The sequence below is a fragment of the Patiria miniata genome, unplaced genomic scaffold, assembly GCF_015706575.1.
Source record: "Patiria miniata isolate m_02_andy unplaced genomic scaffold, ASM1570657v1 HiC_scaffold_20, whole genome shotgun sequence".
Classification (NCBI taxonomy): Eukaryota; Metazoa; Echinodermata; class Asteroidea; order Valvatida; family Asterinidae; genus Patiria; species Patiria miniata.
Genome location: NW_024037059.1, coordinates 40,808,212 through 40,833,793, shown reverse-complemented (window position 1 = coordinate 40,833,793; position 25,582 = coordinate 40,808,212). Strand labels below are relative to the sequence as shown.

General features: G+C 41.4%; 2 protein-coding genes across 2 annotated transcripts; one reads left to right on the top strand and one right to left on the bottom strand.

The window, feature by feature from the left end:
• Positions 1–2,925: 2,925 nt before the first annotated feature.
• Positions 2,926–17,825, top strand: LOC119729212 (gamma-aminobutyric acid type B receptor subunit 2-like). Its single transcript, XM_038201778.1, has 16 exons — positions 2,926–3,279; positions 8,105–8,242; positions 9,954–10,121; positions 10,569–10,676; positions 10,823–10,888; positions 11,179–11,370; positions 11,989–12,225; positions 12,418–12,481; positions 12,819–12,896; positions 13,557–13,707; positions 14,310–14,442; positions 14,906–15,019; positions 15,232–15,354; positions 15,551–15,731; positions 16,051–16,214; positions 16,839–17,825. Exons 1-16 carry the CDS (start codon positions 3,019–3,021, stop codon positions 17,010–17,012), a joined length of 2,352 nt encoding a protein of 783 aa, XP_038057706.1. The 5' UTR covers positions 2,926–3,018; the 3' UTR covers positions 17,013–17,825.
• Positions 17,012–24,306, bottom strand: LOC119729213 (uncharacterized peptidase C1-like protein F26E4.3). Its single transcript, XM_038201779.1, has 10 exons — positions 23,990–24,306; positions 23,198–23,521; positions 21,958–22,024; positions 21,048–21,149; positions 20,469–20,701; positions 20,145–20,295; positions 19,762–19,927; positions 19,508–19,553; positions 18,922–19,091; positions 17,012–18,423 (listed from the first exon to the last, which is right to left on the bottom strand). The coding sequence occupies exons 2-10, from the start codon at positions 23,451–23,453 to the stop codon at positions 18,286–18,288; spliced, it is 1,329 nt and encodes a 442-aa protein (XP_038057707.1). The 5' UTR covers positions 23,454–23,521; positions 23,990–24,306; the 3' UTR covers positions 17,012–18,285.
• Positions 24,307–25,582: the final 1,276 nt, after the last annotated feature.

Below are 25,582 nucleotides of genomic sequence, written 5' to 3'. Positions count from 1 at the left end.
AATATTTGCCGCAGGGTACGTGTAGAATGTATTAATTTTTCATCAACCGTGCACGGGAAAAAAATGCTCCTACGGAGACTGCAGCGTAAAATATTAACGACAATAACCAGTAACTTCTCAAACGAATTGGGGCAACCTTCGCAGATGCACTAGGCAACGATGCGTCCAAACTAAATTTTTTACCAATTTTCAACAAAATTAATTTTTGTAGGGCGAAATTTTGATGGAACAGATTCCACCCCAGAAGTGGATCTATAGAAAGGGGGGGGGGGGGCAGTGGCGTAACCACGGAGAAAGCATGGAAGATTTCGAAATCCCTCCGGGGACATACCCCGTATCTCCAAGAACGGCGTGCCTTCGAAACGACGTCACTCAACCCCACCCCTCCTTCATATCACCCCCCACCCGTAAAATGAACGTTAGATCCGCCCCTGTACCCCGGCGTGAGAGTTTACATTCATGTAGGGTTAGTTTGTTATAATGGGGCCTTCTCTGTCATCGATTGAGAGTACATGAAAACTGGCGCTATCCCAAGATTTAACTGGGCCACCGTATTTCAAAAACCCGAACCTTGGACCTTCCCCCTAAAAGCTGCATCTGTAGCGAGCATTCGAGACACGGTCGACCGGTTTCTGCAAGGCAGGAGAGTCATAAATGTGGTTCATTTAATTATCGATTCAGGAGACTTTTAAGGCCATGCTCTGCCTGGGAATTCCACAGATGGAAAGAAAAAGAACAATTCAGGGTGAAATTTATTCAGTTTTTGTTCATACATCACTAAGTATAGAACAAGCTTCCCAGTGAATTTTCTCTCAATAAAGAAAGCTCTTTTCGTTAACTTTAGATGAATTTTAATTCGATTTTGAAGTTTGTCGGGAGTTCATGATGCTAACAAATTCAATCTTGAAAAAAAAAGAGTTTCTTTAAGTACTTTCCAACATCCAGGATCTTGTTTTAATGGAATTGTCATCGATCTGAAGGGTCTGCGAAAATAAAAGAAATCGTCTCTTATCAAAGCATAAATGGATTTCTTCCAAGCGCCAGCCGTGAACAACACGAACTAATTTGCAATTCGTTATGTTAGATTTATGCTTTTGTCAAAAGCCTGAAGAAAACCTTACAAAGTCGATTTTCTAAAATTAATATTCTATTGATAAGGTTTGACGTTATTATTCGTGCTGTATTCACGGAAACTTCAAATTAAGTTACTCAGTGCCGCAGCGATGTCGCAATACAATCAATCTTTTGACTGGTGTTTAATCCGAAAATCCTTTCAGAAATTATGTCGGGGGAATACAAGAAAATCTTCACAATGGTTACGCACGCAAAATCCTTGAATTGAACGAACAATATTCCGAGAGCTGTAAAGATTGTCCACCCTTTTCTTTTTTTTGGTTTGCACTCTCATGCAGCGTTACTGCAGGTTCATGTCACCATTACAAAGGCACGATGTACTCTGAAGAAACGAATTGATTTTTTTACACATCCCTGGTTCTCCTTTAGAAGAAGTGGAAGCAGGGTTGCAGTCTTGTCCAAAAGAGTACTTATTTTTCCTCAGAATTACTTCAACTCGTGAACTTTGAAGTGGGTAAACCAATATACTTCCCTCATCTAAATTAAAGCGGTGGTAAAGAGAAATTGTGACCAACTGACTCTGAAGGCTGAAGTCTACGAAGGAGCTATTTTTCTGTTACAATCTATCACCATGCAATGAAATCATACAACTTGAGGGAAAGATGACCATAAACATGACGACTTTCCAGAATTAGATTCGAAACTTGAGGTGACTTGATTATTGATGCGGTCTTTGTCATCAGGACTCGAGAAATGAATTTCATTTGGTAAATATATCTAATTGGTATAACGGCGGTTCAAAAATAACACGTATTAGTCTTATGAATTAAACGTGTGCGGGCTGGAAGAGTAATGAAATCAATCTGCGTCGACAGTCTCATTAGATAATATTTATATTTATAAAAACTTCATCGTCATTATTTCGCCGATTATAAATACATTATTATACCTTCGCTATCTTTGATTTAATTGCGCTGTTAGTAATGTTCACCTGGGGTGCGGTGGATCACACCATTTAATGAGATTATTAATAGCCGCGTTCAGAGGCTTCATCTAATTATTACAATTTTTTTCAAAGAAAAGCCAGTTCTTGTATCGCTGACTGGTTAGTGCGAATATTGAATATTCAATCACTGACTGAAGGACATGGGTGACGTAAATGCTTCTCTACAGCCTATATTATCGAAGAAAAAAGTTATAAGACCAAACTTTCTCAGGAACTCATACGAAACTCGAGTGCGAAGCGAAGCTTTGGCGAACTTGCAACAACCACCACACCGTCGATAAACTTGACCGTGTAAATATTTCCGACCGATTTTACCAAATTCAATTTCTTACTGATCATGAGTTTCCATATATACTGAAAGATCTCGTGACATTTTGATATATGACCACATAAATATTGCGGTCAAGGTCCCATCTTTAATGCACCTAGACAAGGAACAAATTTGAAAAGACTGAAGCCTTGTCATTACGCCTGTCGTCTTGCTCGTTTATCACGCGCCAATGATTAAAAAGCCTAAATGTGCTGTGGAAGCATTTGACAAACGATTTTGCTCGGGCAGAAAAAAACAGACGCACACGTTTCCGAGGCAAACCTATGTTGGTCATCACAGACGCGTTATACATTTGATTTAACTGTACGATTCCATTGAGTCGGGATTGCAAGAAGGCGGGAGGTAAGGGGGTGACGTTGAAGACACGTGATGTTAATTAGCCAAGAGCTATAAAACGAACGACTCGAGCAAGTTATCATCTCAAATTCTTGAATCCTCGATCCAAGACGATTGGTTTTGCATCGGAGATCAAACCGATCGCTCAGACAGGAAACTCGGGGGTTGCTCTTCAAATATTTGCCGACTACATCATTTCCACGGCACGGCATGAGGTTTTGAAGCCATTAATTGTAAATGATTTAATCAGCCAAACGCTACTCCGACCACCATGCCGCGATGCCGCACACCGATAGCGCTGTGCTTTCTACTGACGATAGCAACCCTCTTCGATGAACTACGTGAGTTCCGCGGAGTCGCTCTCGCCTCCCAGCACGACGCACCGGGACCACGGCCCGTCTACATCGGGGGATTCTTTCACCCGTTCTTCACCTCACTTCCCGTGACAGTCCAAACGGCTATTGACCATGTCAATAACCTAACTGGAATTCTGGATGGCTACGAGTTGCGAATGAGGTGGAACTGGACGCAGGTAAGATAATTTATTGGCGCTCGTGTTACGTCGTCTTCCATCTTTTTAAGATTCAATCTATGCATGCCCTTTTTCAAGCCATTCTTATATTGTTTGATATTTAGTTATGAGGTATTAGGTGAAGAAAATGGAAAATACACCAAACTAACATGAACCAAACAAGAACAAACCCATGTATTTGACAGAGAATATTGGTGTGTGACTAATTTCACCTGCTGATTTACCGCCACACAATTATGGTGAAATGACGAAATAATGAGCAGTTTTACCCTTTCTTAAAATTGAGATTTTAGTGTTAATGCTGTAGATATTGGATCCCAAAACTTTTTAAAATGTTTTTTTTGGGGTCAATTTTAAAGTGACTGATCAGTTTTCTTCCCAAACCATTTTCTCCATACTTTCTGATGTAGCGTGGACAATAATTCAAATAAAATTATTACCAGCGATTGGTCATCACCCCCCCCCGGCTGTTTCCCCAATCCGACCCCTATCGGTCGTTTTGATTTAATACTGCATGGGACGGAAGTGCGGTCTGCCATTGTATGGCATGCACGTTCGATTAGAGGGGTCGGATTCGTGGCAACCAAATTTTAACAATTTGTGAGATGTCCGTTCGAAACGCGTTCGGTGCTATGCGCCTACTACGGAGATGTGAGCTAAGTGATGGGCAGTCGCGTATAAAAGCCAGGCAATTCCACGTGAAAAATTGACACAGCACTTCAATGCCTTACTACGGTAAAAGTGTGCATTAGCTTTCGTATCAACAAACTACCTTGTCAACTGGAACGAAGAACATAATTACTCAAGGTTAATATAAACAGTCCGACATGGTGTAAGTTAACTGTGGCGATGAGTCAGAGGTATAATGAGACCAAAAAAAAAAAAAAAAAAAAAAAAAAAAAAAAGCAAAACACGATCCCTATATTCGGCCGTCTGCCAATACAGTCCAGTCGGTCCATAATCTTTAGAGATGTGAATACGTATGCATATCTCTCTCGACGGTTTCGTTCCCTTTCGAATATTTTTTTCCCCCGAATTAAACAGCTGAAACGGTTCTTGGTGATAAATAAAATAAGGTTCGAGAGCTTAACAATCAGTTTAAGTTTTTCCAAAGGAAAATAGCTTGGAGTGAAACAAATGGAATATATCGCAGGTTGAATTTCACTAAAACCAGGGATATAAGGAGTGTCGTGGCCTCGTGGTCTGGAGCATTGAATTCGTGGTCTGCGGGTAATCTGCAGAATATGGGTTCAAGTCCAGCCTGGGGTTGTGGTGCGTGTGCCCTTGGGCAAGGCACTTTGTCACTCATTGCTTCTCTCCACCCAGGAGTAAATGGGTACCTGTCAGGGCAGAGATGGTTATTGTGATTGATAAAGATGTTTTGCACTGAAGTTGCATCATCGAGCTGTATACTCCCCTGGGAGCTGAGTATTTGGGATGTTTCATTGGCCCAATAAGCAGGGTAATAATGATGTATAACGTCTTGAGCACCAGTAATGGTTGATACGTGCGCTTTATAGGTACACTTATTATCATTATAATGTGGCACACTTTGCAGAAAATGAAGATGCATAAATTGTAGATCGTGATAAGTTGTAGTGTCAGTTTCGACATTGTTCCAGTGTAATATATTGACTACGCAAGTCGAAATGTAGAATCTACATTGAATGTAACAGTAACAGCACACTCTTCGTTCAAAAAAATTAAGCATTTATGATAAAGCCTCAGTTCAGTAGGCTACACTGTTTGTACCAAATGCCTTTATTCCTAGGTATGCGAGAACTCGTAGCATAATCTTTATAACCTGCGGATAGTAACGCAACATTTGTTTTCAGTGAAAGCTAAATAATGAGATTTACCGAAAAACACTTCGTCAAACCAGAGAGTGGGAGTACATTTACAGGGTGTAAATGCATATATACAACACGACTCTTATGAAAAAAAAAAAAATATTTTTTTGGGCCTTTTAGAGATATGCCAGGATCGAAACATACGGTCTTTTTACTTAATAGATCGAGTACAATTCTTCTGATTTGTTCAAGCAAAATTCAATTTGACGCCAAATTAGTGATGTCTGAGTTTTGCCAACAAAACGTATTCAACGTAATGCTAATGTGCTTTATTTACTAAACCACCATTGATTAATTGTTATCCTTGGAGCGACGGTTTTAATTATCCTTGAATTAGCAGTTTGGACGGTAATAATCCATGCTGATTGTTCCCCTGTGATTTCTGCCACCCACGTCTTTTGGTGATTTTCTTCAACGATGATGATCAATAATAATTACCCGGTACACAATATGCCATGTCCACAATGTACATTACATACAAGGCCCTCGCTAACGCCAACGTACTTTCGCTCGTAAATGTTTGAGCATGCTAAACGCGATATCTTTTGCCTGCTATGACTGTTGTGTGCGTCCCTAAAAGATAAAACCTTCAAATAATCATTGTCGTTACTAGGTGAATCCGCTATTACAATCTGAACAAAATTATTGTCCAAAGTTCTTTGTCCATTTCACCTGATTGGACGAGCTTTAAAAACGCGCAGATCGGCAGAAAAATACTTCTTCGGGTTGCACATTGAAAAGATTTCCCTTGTGGGCTCTTTGCTTAAAATGAGTATAGAAAATAAAAGGATAAATATTTTTAATGTTTTCATTACAGAGTTATTATTCAGAGCGAAGTTGCAAAAGAAAAACATACACTTCTGGCAACCTTTTATGACTTAACTATATATATTTATGTAATTAATATGCTTACTGTTTAATTGTATACACTTATATGTATATAACGCAGTATATTCTAAATGATAACATCATATATTGTAAACTATGGCTATTACATACATTTATATAGTACTTCCTAAAGATTGTAACAATAAAAAATATCATTGTCGTTACGAAGTGAATCCGCTTTTGCAATCTGAACAAAATGATTGTCCGAAATTCTGTATCCATTTAACCTTATTGGACGTGCTTTTAAAACGCGCAGATCGGCAGGAAATTTTTTTCTTCAGGATGCACATTGAAAAGATTTCCCTTGTGGACTCTTTGCTCATAATTGATGAGGCTGTGTACGTGCGATTTCCTTTCGTTCCAGGAAGCTTTATTTCTGATTTACCCTCCCTTTATTTCATATATTACAAGTATAAGTATTATCTGACGAATTCAATTTCGTCCGATTTGTAGATGAAATCATGTGATGCATTCACGTCTCTGTTTAATAGATGACTCGCCATCATGAGCGTCGCGAGGGGGGGGGGGGGGGGGCAAGGGGTTGCGCTTGCCTCCCCCACCAAAATAAAAGAAGACGACGACGACGAGGTGCGAAGTCATATTGCTGTAAATTTAATGCATACTTAACAAAATGGGCGTCCGCGGGGTGTCAATGGGGGTGGGTGGGCAAACGTCACCCACCCACCCTCGAAAAATGATAAATTAAGAATATACTATAGAGAAAGCAAAAGGATTTTGGGAGCTTTGCCCCCTCTAGAAAAAAATCCTGGCGACGCCCATGCTCGTCATGCCATATTGTTCCTATATTCACCTTTTTATACGACAGATATATCCGAAATAATGCCTTACGCTTTGGAATGAAAGGTCAGACAATGACTGAGATTTTTTCCCCTTAAATATGATCGATAACCTTTATTTGAAAGTGTACACCCTATCGTTAAACCCTGATCATATGTCGCGACAAGTAGTATACATTGATGCTACTACTGATTTTATTTTGGTCAATTCTGAACAATCCCTTCGTGTTGGACAATCTTACATAAGCCTTGCGCGGTTCCCAACTCACACGAAGCCCGTATGAGTTTCATGATTGCTAACATTTCGTCAAGGAAGAAAATTAAATTGATCACTCGACCTTAACGATGATCTAAATCATTTTTAAGTGCAGTGGTTCCTAAGGCAAATTTTGAAGTTAGGTTAAAGCAAATTAGGAGCTGATTTGTGGAAACCAATAAATCACCGTGTCCATTGTACTTTGAACTGTTCTCCAGCTACGGACTAATTGCTCGTGCGACTGCCGCTCATAAATACCTGCCCCTCCCGAGTGGCATACAGCTACGGTTATCTTCCCTGGTAGGCGAATCACGGTAAATCTAATTATGAGATGGTCACCCTAGTTTTGTTCTTGCTGGCTTGCCTCTTACCCAATGAGATTTCGAATTGTCCATTTCGTTGCCAGTCTGCTGTGTTGTCTCCAGGCCTGGTCAAGACTAAAATAGCGAGAACGGCACGACATCGCACAGGGTGCAATCTTCCATCTCCATGCAGACCCCATGACTATCACAGTATTAACAGTGAAACTAGTGCATATTTTTTTTTACCTTCTTGAAGACCCCGCATATTACGAGAGTGCCTCCATTGGGCACGATTTATAGTCCACCGTACAGCAATCTACGGTAATCTGTCCAAATTTAGATCTTATTGTGGAACCTTATAGGGCCGATACAGAAGACTTAAATGTTCCTCGCACAATTTGTTGGGGGGGGGGGTGCAGTTCCTTCCCCATAATGGCATCTCCATTAGTTGTTGTCATTCTTTTCTCCGAGTTTCCGCCCACTCTGAAATTTCAAAATTTTATCCCATTAGTTTGAAAATTCTATTTTCTTTCTCCGCTCAGCAAAAAGTATCTTATCGAATTCCGACATGCATTACGCACAAGCCTTGAACAGCGTTTGCCATTTAACCTGTTTTTTTTTTCACTCCTGGGTATTTGGAAAAAACCAGTCACTTTTGCCGTAACCATCCATGAACTATATTTGTAGAAATAATAAGACCAACAATAAACTGTTTCTGGTTATGATTTTTAGGGAAACCCTGCAAATGCTCTCTGGATCTTGAACGATTTCGTCCAGCGCGGCCCGCCGGTTGACATGGTATGGGGACCCTTTTACTCTAAGGTCGCTATCGTGGTGAACGAGGTGCTACCACGGTATGACGTCGTTCAGGTATGAATTCCATTATGTTGCAAAAACCACCTGCCCATGCTCTTCAATTATATTTAAAAGCATATCGGATCAGGTGCTTTTCATACATTTCCCCCCCTATTTTCCAATAATAACACCACTCCAAATCTAAAAGAGAGTGTTCAAAGCCTAGCCTGTTGAAGTACAGCTCAGTGCATATTACACTTTTCGAGAAAACAGTGCAAACTGTGTTCAACCTTTTGATCACGAAACACGACTTGGACAATAGGACTCTTTATTTCCAACAATCAGTCGTTTGACTGATCGCTGGAAGTCACCTACATTTCTCGATTTCTTCTATTAATGACAGCAAGCCAGACGGAATAATATCACGTGGTGTTTATAACAATTACAACTTACGCGTTTTGGTTATAATTCGCTTGGTTACTTTTAGGATAAATGCAAATAATCCTATGTGCATTTAATATAATAAAGGGAGCCACATTATGCATCGAGCGACAAGCTCCAATTAAAAAGCGAACAAGGCCTTGTCGATTTAATAGAGTACGCGATCCCCTCTGTACTACAGTATTAATGTACAACCAATATACCCGAGTATGTCTCATTGTGCCAAAACAATGATTAAATTGGACTTTTCAAATGCGTGGGTTGCATTATTGCCTTAACCTTGGAGAGATGAGATGGTAACGCAAAGGAAATGGGGCAGACTTTGAAAAAAATATCCAAGTCAAAAGCTTTGAGGAGATATTTAGCACAAAAGAGCTTTCATTCTTTCATAGAGCGCGTACGTATTACAGTCTATTTCACTTGTTATGAACGTCTCGGTACCACAGACTCCCATGTGTGAATTTAACCTGCCCATGCTCTTCAGTTACTCCAAATCCAAAGAAGAGCCTAAGCCTAGCCTGTTTAAGTTTAGCTCAGTGAATATTACACTTTTCGAAAAAACAGTTAAAACTCATGCACAACCTTTTGATCACGATATACGATTTCGACAATATAACTCTTTCATGTACACTTACTCGATTTCTTGAAAATGACAGCAAGCCAGATGGAATAATTTCACGGGGTGTTTAGTACCAGTACGGTTTTTAATCCCAATAATATTTTGATAATAATTCGCTAGGTTACATTTGGGATAAATTCAAATGATCCTATGTGCTCTTCATACTTAAAGGGGCCACATTATGCATCAAGCGACACGCTTCAATTAACAAGTGAACAGTTCCTTTTCAATCAATTGGAATACATAATATCCTCTGGTACTAAAACATTTATGAACAACCATTATACCTGATTGTCTCCTGGTGCAAAATCAATTATTCAACTGAACTTCACAAATGAATTGGTTGCATTGTTGCCTTAATTCTATATAGAGAGGAGATGGTAACGCAAAGGGAATGGGGCAGACTAAAAAATTACCCAAGACAAGACTTTAAAGAGATTCCTATTTTATAAAAAGCAATCTCATCTTCAAGAATTAAGTGTTAGTTATGAGTGGCAATTAAGGACTTAGAGCTGGACGCGGAGAACAGACAGCACTGTTATGGAAATGGATATAGCTTCACGCAATACACACAATGTAGACTCAACTTCCATCACCGCTTGTGATTCGCATCACACTTTGTCCAATTTGTTTTGTATTTTCTTCGAACATATTCTCTTAAGCACGATGGTCAAGTATTGTATCCTCTCCCCTTTCTCCCTTCCCACGTTGATTCTCACCATCAAGGTCGTTACTGCATCCTCGTCAACTCTGAAGGACCGGGCGCGCTACCCACTGACCGTCCAAGTTGCCAATGACGAGGACCTCCTCAACCCAGCTAGGGTGAGCTTCGTAAAACACATGGGCTGGCGGAGGGTGGCGCTGGTTTTTGAAGATAACGTCTACTTCAGACAGGTACGGTATAGAAATGAAGCAACACGATTTCTGGTATAGAAAAACAGTATTTTTTTCAACAAAGACTGGTCATTTAGGTTAATGATCGGTATGTTAGAATTAAGTGTGTGTAACTTCTTTGTCATGTTAATTTGACATTGGGTGGGTTTATGGCTCGTGTGCCAGGACATAAAATGGTTTGATCATGGTATGAATAACGGCTAAATTGGACCTTAGAAAAAATGTTGGGTTGGAAATAATTTTCAACTATCAATTTTGTATTCTCAATGAAGCGACTGCAATTCGAAACTATGTTTTGCGACTTATGCATCATTTGTTCAATGATATTGTACACGTTATCACCTTTATGTGAAATATCATGAATTTAGTCAAGTCTGTTCCGCTCTGCACATGTTATGATTGTGTAAGTTTATCTTTTTTTATTTTGGAAAAAAAATTGGAAAAAAGAATACGGCAAACTTGGCAGAGTTACTGGAGAAGGATAACATCAGTATACTGGCCACGGAGGCAGTGACGGATGCAGACCGGCCCGACGAGCAGATAGAGAATTTAAAGGTAAAAGGAGTAGCCAAAAAACTATGTCGTTATTTTCTTTTAAACGAAATGAACGATCGAAAGTGATGGCGTTGTTCAAGGTTTGTTTTCTCGAAAACATTATGATAAATATTTTTTGGTAATTTTGTTTGGGCTCATTTCTACAGCGTCATGATGCAAGAATCATCATTGCTGGCTTCTATCTTGAAGCAGCGGCTAAGTTCTTTTGTAAGGTAAGCACTGATACTAATCTCCTTTCTTGTATTTATATAATTGGCATAATCCAGTACACTGGGCTAATAAAGACCCCTCCTGGTTTATACACGTTGACAGTAAATGTTGACAGTCACTGGTCTGTTGCAGTGGTTGTTTACATAAACCTTTTGAAGCAGGCAATATGGTCAGAACGGTCATTTAACGCAATAAAACCAAGTCAGCGACATGCCAGTCTATAAATTGGTTGCTATAATGTCCGAAGCTCGCTTTTGTAAAATGCAAATTTGACGATCTATAAATTCTCTAGATCTACAAAGCCAAACTTTTTGGCGCGAAGTACGTCTGGATTTTGCCGGGCTGGTACCCCGACGGATGGTGGCGTGATATGCCTGGGGTACCGTGCACTAATGATGAGATTGCCACGGCGTTGGATCTGTACCTTGGCTTTGACGGGGACCAGGCTGTGAGTGACGTGTCACTGATCCATTTCAACGGATTGGTGAGTTTTTATTCAATTCCTCTCGAATTAAATTGGCTATGTCTTGGTTAGACCGGCATTGTGCCGGCCAAGTGGCACTGTGTCGGCCAATCCGGCACTGTGCCGGCCAAACGGCACTGTGCTGGCCAACCGGCACTGTGCTGTCCAAACTGGAATAGAACTGGCCAAACCGGCATTGTGCCGGCCAATCTGGCACTGTGTCGGCCAATCCGGCATTGTGTTGGCCAAACTGGCACTTTGCCGGCCAACCAGCACTGTGCCGGCCAAACCGGAATAGTCCCGGCCAAACCGGCATTGTGCCGGCCAAACCGGCATTGTGCCGGCCAAACCGGCATTGTGCCGGCCAACTGGCTCTCTGGCGGCCAAGTGACACTGTGCCAGTCAATCAGCACTGTGCAGGCCAAGCGCCACTGTGCCGGCGAAATCGGTACTATGCCGGCCAATAACACCATTCTGCCGGCCAAAACTGGCATTGTGCTGGACAACCTGGCACTGTTCCGGCCAAAGAGGCACTTTGGCAGCCAAAATGGTATTGAGCCGGCCAAATAGACAATGCCAGCCAAACTGAAGCAAAAGCAAAAGTCTATCGTGCACCATTTTTTTTTAAATTGATGTCAGAAACCCTATCCCGAGCAACTGGACTACCTACAGCGCCTACACGCGATGGAAGACAACCCACGACACACTTATGCCTACGACTGTCTGTTCACAATCGCCTTGGCTCTCAACGGCTCTATAGCTGATCTGAAGCAACTAACACCGCCGAGAGGGCTAGACGAGTTTAGCTACGGTGACAAGGACATGGCTGCAGTCTTTCTGAAGAACACTCTGGAGACGAACTTCGTTGGACTTACTGTAAGATGATGACGCTCTGCCTCGATTGCTAGCAACTAGTTACTACCAGTATTCAGTTACCTTTAACTGTTTATAATAATGATAAGCTAGGTCATACTGAGAATTTTTAAGTTAATCTGTAGGTTGAATATGATTGAGATTTTCAGCGGATCATTTATTTGTTGTTTCCCCTTTTGAATTACTACATTCTAGGGTCGAGTTGTGATCGACAAGGAGGGAGTGCGTCACAGCACCGTGTCTGTGGAGCAGCTGCAAGGTTTGTAGTGATTAGAATGAAACCTAGCAATATCGATGCTTGATTGACAAATTATTCCTCTCAATAAAATGCTTCGGCCTCCTAATAGATGATTTGGCAAAGAAACCAACCTTAATGATAAATACAAATTCGAATTATACAAGTACTGCTGCAAACATGAGAAATCTGTACAGGATGAAAACACACGCGAACGTGCGTGTGCTCATTTGTTTGGATACATCCAAGGAGCACATTACTTAAGCTCCTTGTTTGATAAATGGTCATCTGACTGTCGTCCTATGTAATCACTTGTGAACTAATACTCTGTTATTCATATTCGTTCCATCTCTCACTTCAGACGGACACCCTGTACTGGTGGGCACACACTCAGATGGCGAATATGTGAAGATTGCAAATGCGTCCATTGTGTGGAAAGGTAGGTTGATTTAAGTTCCGACGATTAAAGACCCAAACCTGTGGAAGGTTTCCTTGGAAGCAGAACACCAGGCTTACAAATCATTCAGAAATAGTATAATAATAATAATAATAACAGGTTCTTATATAGCGCTTTTAACTAAGATCAAAGCGCTTTGCATTATTATTACCCTTGATCATTGGGCCAATTAAACATTCCAAATACAATCTCAGCTCCCTGGGGAGTATACAGCCTGATGCAGCCTGTTAGGCGCAAGGAAGCTAATTCAATCACAATAACCATCTCTGCCCTCACAGGTACCCATTTGCTCCTGGGTGGGGAGAAGCAATGAGTGACAAAGTGCCTTGCCGAAGAGCACACAAACCATAACCCCAGGCTGGACTCGAACCCACAACCCGCAGAACTACCCGCAGACGACAAATTCAATGCCCCAGAGCGCGAGGCCACGGCTAAAAAAGGAGAAAACTTCTATTAGGAGTTGTTGATAACATCGTTTTTAAGTGCAGCCCCAAAAAATAGGGTTAGCCAAGGACTGTTTCCAGCGTCGTGCCTTCAGTAGTCACCGTGATTCAGTGATGGGCCGAAGTCTTACCTGCAGGTAATACCCCCAAAGACACCAGTTTCGAGTCGTAGAACTTACAATTTTGTTTAATTTTACAGGATCCGGGAAACCCGTAGACGGTAAAACCGAGACACCGCGGCCCGTCCGACTTTCTGCACCGTATCAGATCGCTATCTTCACCGCAGCAACCCTCGGGGTTCTGCTGTCTCTGATCTTCCTGGCGTTAAATTTTGCCCTTCGGAATCAAAGGTATTCCCTTAATGATCATTTACGTCAGAGCCCGATGAGATGGAGGAGGGGATCTCGGCTGGATGTACAATCCTCTCATCTTAATCCGCGTTGAAATTGAAAATCAAATATGCATGAATTTTCAAGCTGTTCTTCCGCCCGTAACTTAAATCGTGTATCCCGTTAAATGTTTTTCTTCTTTGTGTGAGGTACTTTGATACTTTATGAAAATAACTTTTTTGTTTTTGTGTATTGAGTCTTGGCTGATGACGTCACAAAAGGTGCGGTTTTCCTTAAAAGACCTGCGTACCATCTTAAATGCAAAGGAACAGAAACTCACAAACACATGGTGATTTAAACCTAATCTTTTATTGACATCACTGCTATAACCGGCTTTCTCTGCCAGAATCTTGCTTTGCCTCTAATAACTTGGCTCACTTTAACCGCAGGTTCCCTAGAAACCATCTCTCTTTCATTAGCTCTCCCTTTTCTGACTTGTTGTCTTTGCAGCCACCGCCTTGATTAGCCTTTGGCCACGTGGTTTGCGATCTCAATAAAACCATTCGGATATTCTTGCTGAATATTCAAACTTGTCCCCATTTGTTTTTCATATTCACTTGAAGAGCCATCAAGATTTCTAGCCCTCCAATCAGCAGTCTTATAGCTCTGGGATGTCTTCTTCTCTACTCCTCAGTCTTCGTCTCGGGGATGAATAAAGTCTTCTTGTCAGATTCCACCTTCACCGCTCTCTGCTTCGTAAGTTGAAGACATCAACTTCTCATTCACAAAAAGCACAAGTCGTAAATTGGTGGTTTTGGAAGTTTGGAAGTTTGGAAGTCTATAAATTTTTCCTGTTCAAGAAATGGCATCTATGATTACACATCTGACATCTATGATTAATACTGATGCACTTCTTATTGCAGTCGTCCTCCGAGAGTGATTATGACGTGTAAATTACCTACTCAACAAACAAAAAGAAGAATCGTATTGAAGTCATTCTTAATGATACGTCAATGGCAAATCACACACAAATGTCACACGGTGGACCCTAAATTTATAAAATGACCCAAATTGATTTGGGAACATTGGTGTAACTAAAGGGTGTATTTTGGGAACGAACTCTCCCCCTCATTCGAGGCCATTGCCCCCTACCTTGTACCTCCGACTCCGATTTGGGGAAAGAAAATAACTAACAAAATTTTTGTTTTTCTTGGTTTAGGTCGAGGTGTGGCTCATATGCGTGGGTATGTCCCTGTCCTTCGGATCGCTCCTGGTCAAGACTTATCGCATCTTTGCCATCTTTGAGAGAGCGGTGGCACGGTTCAAGAAAATCGTAAGTGAAAACGAACTTTCAGGGTATCACAAGAAGCAATTTTAAAACCTGGATAAGGCAAACGATATCACAGTAAAGGACAATCACGCGATAAGCATTGGGAGGGAGAGAGGAGCATTGGAACAATACGAAAATAGGTTTCGTTTAATATTTCATTACTTTTATATTTACAATTATATCAGAAAGTTGTGAAAATAATTTCATGTTGACAGGACCTTCCAGATAAGAAGCTGATATCAATGGTGATGCTTCTGGTTCTGATGGACTGTGTCATTGTCATTCTTTGGGTGACCCTCGGTCAGCCGATGGTCAAAACGATCAACTTCGAGCCACAGGTAAGTGTCCCTTGTCGTTGAGTTTAGGACATTTCAATACCAACATGCAAATGACTGACTTTGGTGACGTTTAGAAGATGTCAGAACTTGCTGGTTAGGCTACAAAAATTGATACATTTATTCCAATGACTTATGATAATCCTTACCCTGAATCATGCATGCCTATTTCTTACTGCTGTTAATCTTTGCTTTGAAGCTTTCTGATACCGATAGTCCAGAGAGTGAGATTTACATCCTACCAGTGCTGCGACAATGTGGCTCTGTACATGAGATCTATTTTACCGGAGCCATCTACGGATTCAAAGGAATTGTGCTTTTGTTTGGTCTCTTTCTGTCGTGGGAGATCAGAAATGTGAACATCAAGGGGCTCAATGACAGTGAGTTATCAGTTCTAGTGTTTCAGTAATGTGTCACAAAGTCATAAAAAGTATAGCACTCTTGGCATTCACGGTGACAATTAGGGAACGGTAATGCAACAGCGACAATGACAAATCAATGGTGACATTTGTGCGACAGTGACAATTTTACGATTGTTACGGTGCTAATGAAATTGGTGACGATTGTACGGATTTTTTTGCGACAAACCAGATGACAACTGATACCACTTTATGTGTACCTGTCGCATAATAATCAGGTGATGACAGCAACGACGATGACATTTGACTATTATTTATACATTTCATGCTTGCACGTCAGGTAAATACATCGTCTTGTCAGTCTACGTAGTGGCTGTCACCATTGTGCTCGCTGTCCCTACCCTACAAGTCTTTGTCAACAATGCTGACATGCATTTCTGCATCTTCGGTGTCGCTGTTGTCGTGGCCAATACGGCAGTGTTGTGTCTTGTCTTCGTTCCTAAGGTAAATCATGCTGAATTGGTGTGGAATTGATTGGGCTTGAATGAGTGTGGACAGCCGTCACGACGACTATGACATTGATTGGAGCATTGTCTTCCGATACGACCATAATTCCAACATAAACCATTACAATCACAACCATGACCCCGCAAACACCACGGCAGTGACAACAAGAACCTCCTTGGCGATTGCCAGGACATTGACAACAGACATGACCATAGACAGAACCACGGTCATTTCAACGACTATGGCAATACCGCTGACCACAATGCCCATTACCTCGATCATCACCACCTCGATATCTTCACATATTACGACCACGACAACCACCACGGCTTTTGCAAGGACCATGACCACGCCCATGACATTGAAAACGACAATGCCCATGACAACGACCACTACACCCACGACCACGCCCAAGACAGTGACAATGACCATGACCACGACCCATGCCATGCCCTCGACAATTACCATGACATCGACCACAACCACAGCCACGACCACAACCATGACCACGACCACGACTACAGCCAAGACCAATAAAACCATGATGGTAAGGGTAAGCCTCTTTCAGAGACTCAAATTATGAATTGCCAATTAAAAAAATATTTAACGACCGGATTCCAGTTTGCCCTTTGCTACACGTCCAGAGGAATCCAGCTCCATATTAGTATGATGGACTCCACGAATGCTAGCGTCGCCTCAACTAGAGCGCAATCGTCATTATCGAGTAAGGAGAGGAATCGATTGGCTGATCTTACAAGGACACTCAGAGAGGTGAAACGTTTGACCAAAAAATGAACAATACACATGAGCTTTAATGTCAAAAGTTATTAATGGTTACACTGTCTTCGGAAACCTTTTAAAAACATATTAACATAAAAAGTTGAAAAATCCAAGTGTAGGAAAAAATGACGTCCTTCAATTTAAATTATTTTTTTTTCAGAAAAAGGAGATTCTTGCTGACCTGCTTACGAAGTACCGAGAACTCGACCCGAGAGATTGCTGATCTACAAGAAAGATATCAAACAACTTTAGCACTTATTTTTTACCACATAAGCCAAGAATCTTGCCAAAATAAATGTTAAGTAAATGACTGTTAATAATAGTTAGCTGGTGTGATAAGTGTTTAAGATCAAACCACAAAACACGAGATTAAAACCTAAATATAGCCAAGCTGAAATAATTAGCATAATGTTACAAAACAAATAAAAAGGTGTCTAATGGAACAGTTTTCTTAGAATCCTGTTACGGCCTGAATATTGAAAGAATTTGCGTTTGTTTGTTTGCTTAATACACGAAATTTAAATGATCATAACATAAGGTAATGAGCATACACCTGTAGATTTTCCACGATTATTCGGTTTACTCCCTTCCAGCACTAATTTCTTTTGATTGTTCACTCACCCACCTTCATGATAAAAAATATTTAAAATAAGTTTGTCTAGCACTTGGTGCATATCGTATTTGTTTTGTTAACAAAATAAACTCTAAATGTGTAAAATAGTCTAAATGCCTGACGATTATACACTCTCTAAAACACAACACTGTGGTTACACTATACTGCTGCTTTTATACAAATAAAAAGAAGATTAGTTTTAATATTTACAAAAAGATGAAAGGTTAACCCTAAAGAAAGTATATGAGCGTTTCAAACACAGACAGACAGAGTTGAATCGTTAAAGGTCGTGTTGCAAGTAAAGTGCCCTAAAATGCAGAACTCAATATTGATGTATTCTTGATAAAAGAAAACAACATTATGGCCACCGTTGAAAAACCAAACTTGTCAGTTACTTTACAAATGTTTCCTAAAATGACATGGAGACTTAATAACGCTGATAAAGGTGACCTCACATAGGTTAGAGGAAAAATGGAGACAAGAAGAAGTATCATGTCATCAAAAACATGGATGTTTTTGTTAGATCCTTGAAATACAAAGTTTTCTTGAAAGCTTATTTTTTTTCTTTGAAAGAGCGATTTCGGCTGAAAGTACTGAGTTTAAATAATCAAAACAACTAATTATTGACCATGACATTTTCAGTAGAACCTGAACCTCGTTCTCAGTACCCTGACTTCAACCTTGCATCATTCTCATATCGACGTCCGCCCAGACGCCGAGGACGAAGGATTCAATCTCGCACTCGTTCTGTCCTCGGAGGATGCGAAAGTAGCCCTCCTCACCCCACTGGCTGCCCCAGGAGTTGGCGCAAAGCTACGGCAGAGGAAGACACACAAAACATGCGAAACATGACAACCTGGCTCTTTGAAATGTTTGGATTTAAAGCACACAGAAATATTCATGATAGCCCTACATTATGCTAATGACCGCACAATGTCTGATAGAGAACAGAACATATCGATTTATTCAAACTCTTACACCAAAACGAAAGGCAAAATTCTGGCACATAAAAAAAAAATCGGTCAGCGGCACAGATAAAAAAAAATGACATCTGTAATTCGTTCCACTGGTGTAACAAAAAGCTGTTGTATATTTTACGAATGTGTGATTATTTCAATCTAAGAATATTATATCAATAACATTATAAGATTCGTCAAGAATGAGAGCTTGACATTCTTCAGATTTCGAGGTTTCGGGTTCCCTCTTGAAGGATCTCCGTTGGTTCCTCAGTGAGGCATCAGTTACACCCTTCCCTCCAAAAAAAGTCCCCTGAGAAACTCAAAATAGCCAGCGTGGGTGGTAAAAACTTACCCAGTATGGTATGGGGTTATCTGGATCGGTTCGGTCTACTCCCCAGCCGAGAACCCTGACTGAATGATAACCCTTCCGTCTATGCTGGGAGGATTCCTTGACGGAGCCACGGGTGTACTTGTACACCCCTCCGGCATACGAGTAGAAATCTGCCTTCACCAACATAGTGGCTAATTATTTGGGATAAAAAAAGGTTTTCAAAAAAATTAACTAAACAGTTTTATCCGCCACAGGGTAAGTTCTGCGAAACGATATCAGCACTGTTGTACCAATCATTTTGTTTTATACAGAAGAGAAAAACGAGATTTTAAAGATTGAAAAATGACGGAGATAAGTACTTTTTCTTTGAATAAGAACTGATCAAACTAAACGAGATCAGGGCAGAGACGAACTTAAGACATGAAGCTGAAGAAACAGGACAAAACATTGGCCAAAAAAAGCAAACACGCACTCAATAAGACATACGTCTAAACAGCTCATTTGTGAACCGACAGACAGACAAACATTCAGACCATCCCAACGGACAAATTGAGATCAACAGACACGACATTCCCTTACAAACTCAAGAAATATAAAGGAGTGATACCTTGCAAGGGGCCGTTTCGAAAAAGCTCCTCTTTGACATCTTCTTCCTGCCGAGAAAGCAAAAAGTATTTTGTCGATTTTTAATTCATAATTTTTTTTCTGGAAATAAAACCAAGCACTACACAGATCCAGACATGTCACACGTACCTTGAAAACCTGGACAAACCTGGACAAGAAGTGATTGGGAAAGAAGAGATAAGTGAAAAAAACCATGTAAGACTATGGACACAAAATGGTTAATGGTGTAAAATGTACCTTTACAGATATCCTGTAGGGAGGGCTCACGTGATACTTTCCGGAAGTGACGTCATGGTTTGGGCACGGTGACGTCTGATGACGCGGCAGCACACACGTGTATTTGTTCATTTTGGAAGCCTCGTCTATGCCGCTCCGGTACGGGTAGCAATGGTCGGTTACAACCCTGGAACCAAATTTCACAAATTAAGGCCAAATAAAAGACAAACATCCAAAAGTTGCCCCGAAATTTTGAAAACTGTTTGATACGGTCGCGCTCCAATTTGCGCATGCGCGATGTGCTTTCCGGTTTCTCTTGCAGTACTATTGTATACATCCGTATGGGAACAGTATGTGAATCCAGCAGAGATGCGAAATTGGAATGAAAATGTGTCCGTTCTTACCCGTATCTACGCATGTAGTACCAGGCGCGGTCCAAATGCCCGCCATCGCAACCTCTCTGACCGCGAGTGTTGCAAGAGAGAAGATTCTGAGGGGAGAGGGGCGCCCTCATGTGGCCCATGGACTGGATGGCCAGGCGATCAGATGCGACAGCTGTGGAGATGAAGAAAAGGTCAGGAATCATATTGTGAAACTTTCACAGTAGTGACAATTGCTCGTCCTAAGCAGTAAATCAACCGACCGCAGCTGTTCATGGTTTGGCTATTAACAGCCTTCACAGTCAAGGTCAAAAGGTCAAATGGTCAAAAGGTCATATGGCGACTTACTTATTGTCGAGATTGCCCAGGAACTCCCACAATCCCCCTGGTCCATGACGCCCTCTATCCAGCCTGGCCATTTCTGGCGGGAATCGAAGCTTTCCGGTAGTTGATTCGTCTGCTCTATGTCGATCTCCGTCATGGCGGCCACAGCTCGCCCGGGTTTCAGGGTTCCCAGACGGCGCTGTATGCCTTCCTCGAGGGTCATACCCCACAGAAAGCTGTAGTTACTGGCTCGCCATCTGTTTGGTGAAAGAACACAAAATGACGGATTGATTCCTGCGGATTAGTAAAATACTTTTTTTTATGATAATGCGACGGAGGGAACTCCCCTAGTTTGGGATTGTTGGTATGTCTGTTTGTTTGTTTGTTATTCAGAAATTGGCCGGATTACCCCACGAAAGTCCCTCGGTAAAAGATGTGGAAGGAAATTACAGTTTTAGAGGTGGGAGGAAAACCCCAGAATGATGTTCTAGGGAAAACCCACGGAATCAGACAGGGACTGAAAACCCAATCCACATTGGCCCAGGCGGGATTCGAACCCGGGTCACAGCGGCGGTACTTGTCCAAGAAGTAAAGATATTTTACCCGTTAGGTGCCGAGTTGACAGACGTGATAATCTCCTCCCGAATGAGGCAAGTGTCGTTCTCGCATTGCAACTCGTAGCCATTCGCATTTAGATAACAGGTGCTGAATAAAAAGAAAAACAATGGAAACTTGAAAACAGACGTTTGGTTATAATTTTAAAAAAATAACCACATATATAAGCCAATTCGACATCTGGCGTGATTAGCAATGAATTGTGGGACAGAATGTTATAGATAAACAAACCCACGTGATGCTGTAAGCTCGCTATCTATTGGACAACTGGGCCGCGTGACTGTGTTGTTAATCCAAAAATTGCATTGTTCATGAGAGTTTGCACATGCGCGAGTGAAATGTCGAATTGACTTATTCTAATCGTTTTAATAGCTTGTTAGCAAATTATTCCAATACTCTCTGACTTCAATGGCCTTGTTGAACTTTGGCATGGTAACTTTAAACACGGTGTTTTATTGTTCTCAGCAAGGGACAATTCGAGAAAGCATGCAAATATTGACAACGATATCAACTACATTCTTAATACCTAACAAAATTGTGTCCATGTCCAGTAACAATGTGAAACGCGATGTTTAAACAGCTTCGAAAACATTATAAAAAAAGCTAATAAAAAGAGGAAATGATTTTAAAAGAAAACAACCTTGAAATGAAAAGAGAATTCCTAACGCATCAATACTGTTCAAATAAAGGTGGGCGTACTAACAGGCACAGCATTCGATGCGTAACCATAGACTCATTAAAAAGCTGTAAACACAGTCAGTGAACTTTAACCATGCATACTTCCACGGAGGCGTTGATTATTTATTTGCGATACATGTATTTTATTGATGTGTGTACGAAAACAAGTTTTGGTCCAAAAGTCTATTAGGTCAAAGGTCAAGGAATTGCCCCTACGCACCATGTGTTGCAGTTGATTTTCAACGATTCTCCGGCGAGGTAATTCCTGCCTTTATAGACACAGCCGCCTGGAAGATGAAACACAATCATAAATCATATAAGCAGATGCTGCATTTTGGCGGCTGCCCCTACACTGGTATGCGCTGATGACTTTCACAGGCTCCGAATGTGGGTGGGGGCAAAATATGGAAATGTTTAAATTTTGAGGACCATTTCAAAGACCAAGGTTATACATTGAAGAAACTCCCAAACGTTTGTTCACTTGTATAAAAGGAAAATAAAATTTCTACTGTTTACAAATCAGAGTATTTTACAAGCTTGTAAGAGGTAAAATTAAAACGGGGTAAGAATTCAAAAATTGTTTTTATAATGACATTCAGACGTACAGCCAGAGTTCCAATGAAATAGATCTTAAACAGATTTCTATGAAAGTGCTCAACATTCAGAACATTCTGTTTAATAAAAGGGTTGCAACAACTAATATCATCTTCCCATCGTGTTGAAACTTGATGGTTGTGCATAACATCGTCCTGTAAACGCTAAATCCAGTGTCACGTCACTACGATGTCATCTTCTGACTTTTTTGTTGGGTGGAATTTTCATGTTCACTATCATTTAAGGAGAGACATTTGCCACATCACAAAAAAAACCGGTTCTGTGTTTGTAAATCAAAGATCTTGAGTTTGCTGGTCCAAAAGGACACGTCTTTAGTTCTCGTTGCACCTGGAACTCACCAAGGACAGATCGGGGGGGGGGGGGGGCAACGGGAGTTATGCTTCCCCGAAAACATAAAAACACGAACCCAATTGTGTTTTTTAAAAGTGACGTCGCAATAAAGGCAGGCACTGCGTACACCACCATATTTTCCTCGAGTAAAATTGGTCAAAGTGGTAAGAAATTGCCTCAGATCGCACTACAGAGCATCTAGAATCAACAAAATTTAGGGGCCCTTAAGCGGGCCCCCACGCCGTAATTTTTTGACCCACATTTTTGGTTGACCACAATTGTTTTGCTTCCCCCAAACAATAATGTGTGCTGGATCCGCCCTTGACACTCACTGACTGACTCGCTAACTCACGGACTGATTGTCACTCGTGAGCCGGGGTACTAAACTCCAATGAGTGTGCTTAATCTGGCCCAGTGTACACCAGATGCATGAAAAGTGAATCGATTGAATCAAACTTGTTTCGCTCGGGGACAAGCTCTACTGGTTAACCATGCCGTGTTTTACGGTATCTTACCTTCGAGAGGGTTAGCAGTCAGCGGGGATCTCTCGGTCGGCAGAGCCGTGCAGTTGTTGAAGACATCCGGGCAGCAATCCGGAGCTTTCGAGCGAAGACAAAACGCGTCACAGTAGCAGAACGTGTCTGCCATGGGGGCGGTGCACGTATCATCACGGCCGGGGCAGCAGCCCCCGGGCCGCTCGGAGCAATACTGTGCCCGGGCTGGCACCGCCAACACCGCTAGTGTGAGTACGGTGACGAGAACTCCACGCATGGCGAATCTTGTTGTACTAGTTCGCTGTTCACCATCAACTGATATTCGCTATACCTTCCCGGCACAACCTGAAAAAAAAAATTGACACGCATGTACAGTCTAACATATCTAACGCCAAAGAAAGAAAGGTACGAAAAGGATGAGTATTTTCACAATTTTCGGCAGGAACGAAAAAAAGTTCGAAGAAAAAACTTCTCACTCATTTTGGTGACTATATCAACTCTGACTGGAATGATGCTTAACGTAAATGGTACTTAAAACCCGAGAGTAACGTTACGACATGCACTGCTAACGGCAAGTACAAAGTTGCCTCGGTCTCGAAACACGGGCAAAACTCCCAATTACAAAATCCAGGAAATCTGGTCTCATAGCCGCTCGAGTCCTCGAAAAGTCTAACAGTAATAAATCTAAGCACCCAAACAGTTGCAAATTCGCCACAGATAACTAAAACAGAGAACTAACTGATCTACTAAATAAAAACAGAAATTATAACGCAAATAAAAAACTGAAGCTACAGATAAAACCAAGATGCTTACCAGCAATTACGAGTGCGTAACCAGGATTCAACATCTGAAAGACCACGGCTCTGGAACAGTCCGCTCGTTATATAGACCAGGCCCAGGAACCGTGTTGGTTTTATCTTACTGACTGGCGTACGTGACGGGCTCTTTCAACTTTTTTTCCGGGTTGATGTCAAAATAATGATGAACGACCGAAATGTGACGCGCGCCACTCTATATCTCGCCCACGGACTGTGTGGGAAAAGCGTTTCCGGGTGAGAATTGTTGACGGTCATTAACTCACAAATCACGGGCCTGGCCAGGCCTGGTCTGCCTGGTGTGATTCACAGGGGAAAACTCCCCGGTATTTTGAAGGTAAAATAAGTGGTGCTGCTGAAACATAAAAGTGGGGCGCAGCTTGTAAACAGTTAGAGGCAAAATCTTGCCAAAACGAAATACAAAGAGCCGTCTGCCTAAACAAAAAATCTGCTTAAAAAAAAGAAGAAGATATTGACGAGAGATGAACTCGATATTGAACTTGAATTGAAGCAGACGCGGAAAGAAAATAAAACAAAGGTGGAAAAGAGACCTTCCGGTATTGGCTGTCTGTTAACCGCCTGGACCGGCTGCGGCCAATCACCTTTGCCCTTATAACTACCTCGTGGTTCAAGCTGGTGACGGATTTCCCCAGAATTGCAACCGTGTTGAAACGGCACAGGAAACTGTCGAAATAAAATTGAAGTTTAAAAATTTGCTTGCGCAACTTGAACTCACAGTATTTGCAATAAGAGGTGCGGGTTTTTTTTTTGAAGCAAAGGCGCTCATGACGATTGTTGAGATGTATACCTTACTTTTCTGTTACCAAAAGAAAGAAAATATATGAAATATGCGACACTGATCAATGCCGCAGTCATAATTACATGAACAAAATAATGGCGTGTCAATGATCGAGACTGTGCACATATTTCCCAAACAGGGACAGCGGGAAAACAAACCTCCACATACTTATAACATTATCTTCAGAACTACATGAACATAAACATGAAGTTCAAGATACCAAGCATGCGCAGTAAGCAGCTGCTGCCCCGCGCATGACCCCCAAGTGACAAAAGATTGCTTCTCAAAATTCCGACACCCAAGATGTCGCTATAAATGGATGGGTTTTTTTGGGGGCACACGCTTTTCATAGATATGAAATGTGGAATGCTGTACTCGGTCATTATAACACATCTATTATCGCTTAACTAAAGATGACTGATCGCGTCGGTGGTCCCAATCTATGCAAAGGCCTAAAATGCTTGAAATTCTCAGACGAACAGACAAAGTTTGCTTTTGACTCCATGCGCAGCCACAGAGCACACAATACCTAAACCGGGTTTTACAAAAGACGAAACGTTGACCTAGTTATGCTATAGACACTTTTTTCACGAATAACCTGGAAGTGAGCTGTACAAAAAAAAAACAAAATGGCCTCAAGCGAAACCAAAACAGCGCGGCATTTATCTTCACACTCGTCAATCATTTTAAATATTACGTTTCTGCAAAAACTTAACATGTTGCGCGCCCTAACACTTTGAATTTTACCCAATGCCTTATTGGCTCTCTATCGGTGAAACCAAGTCCAACCTC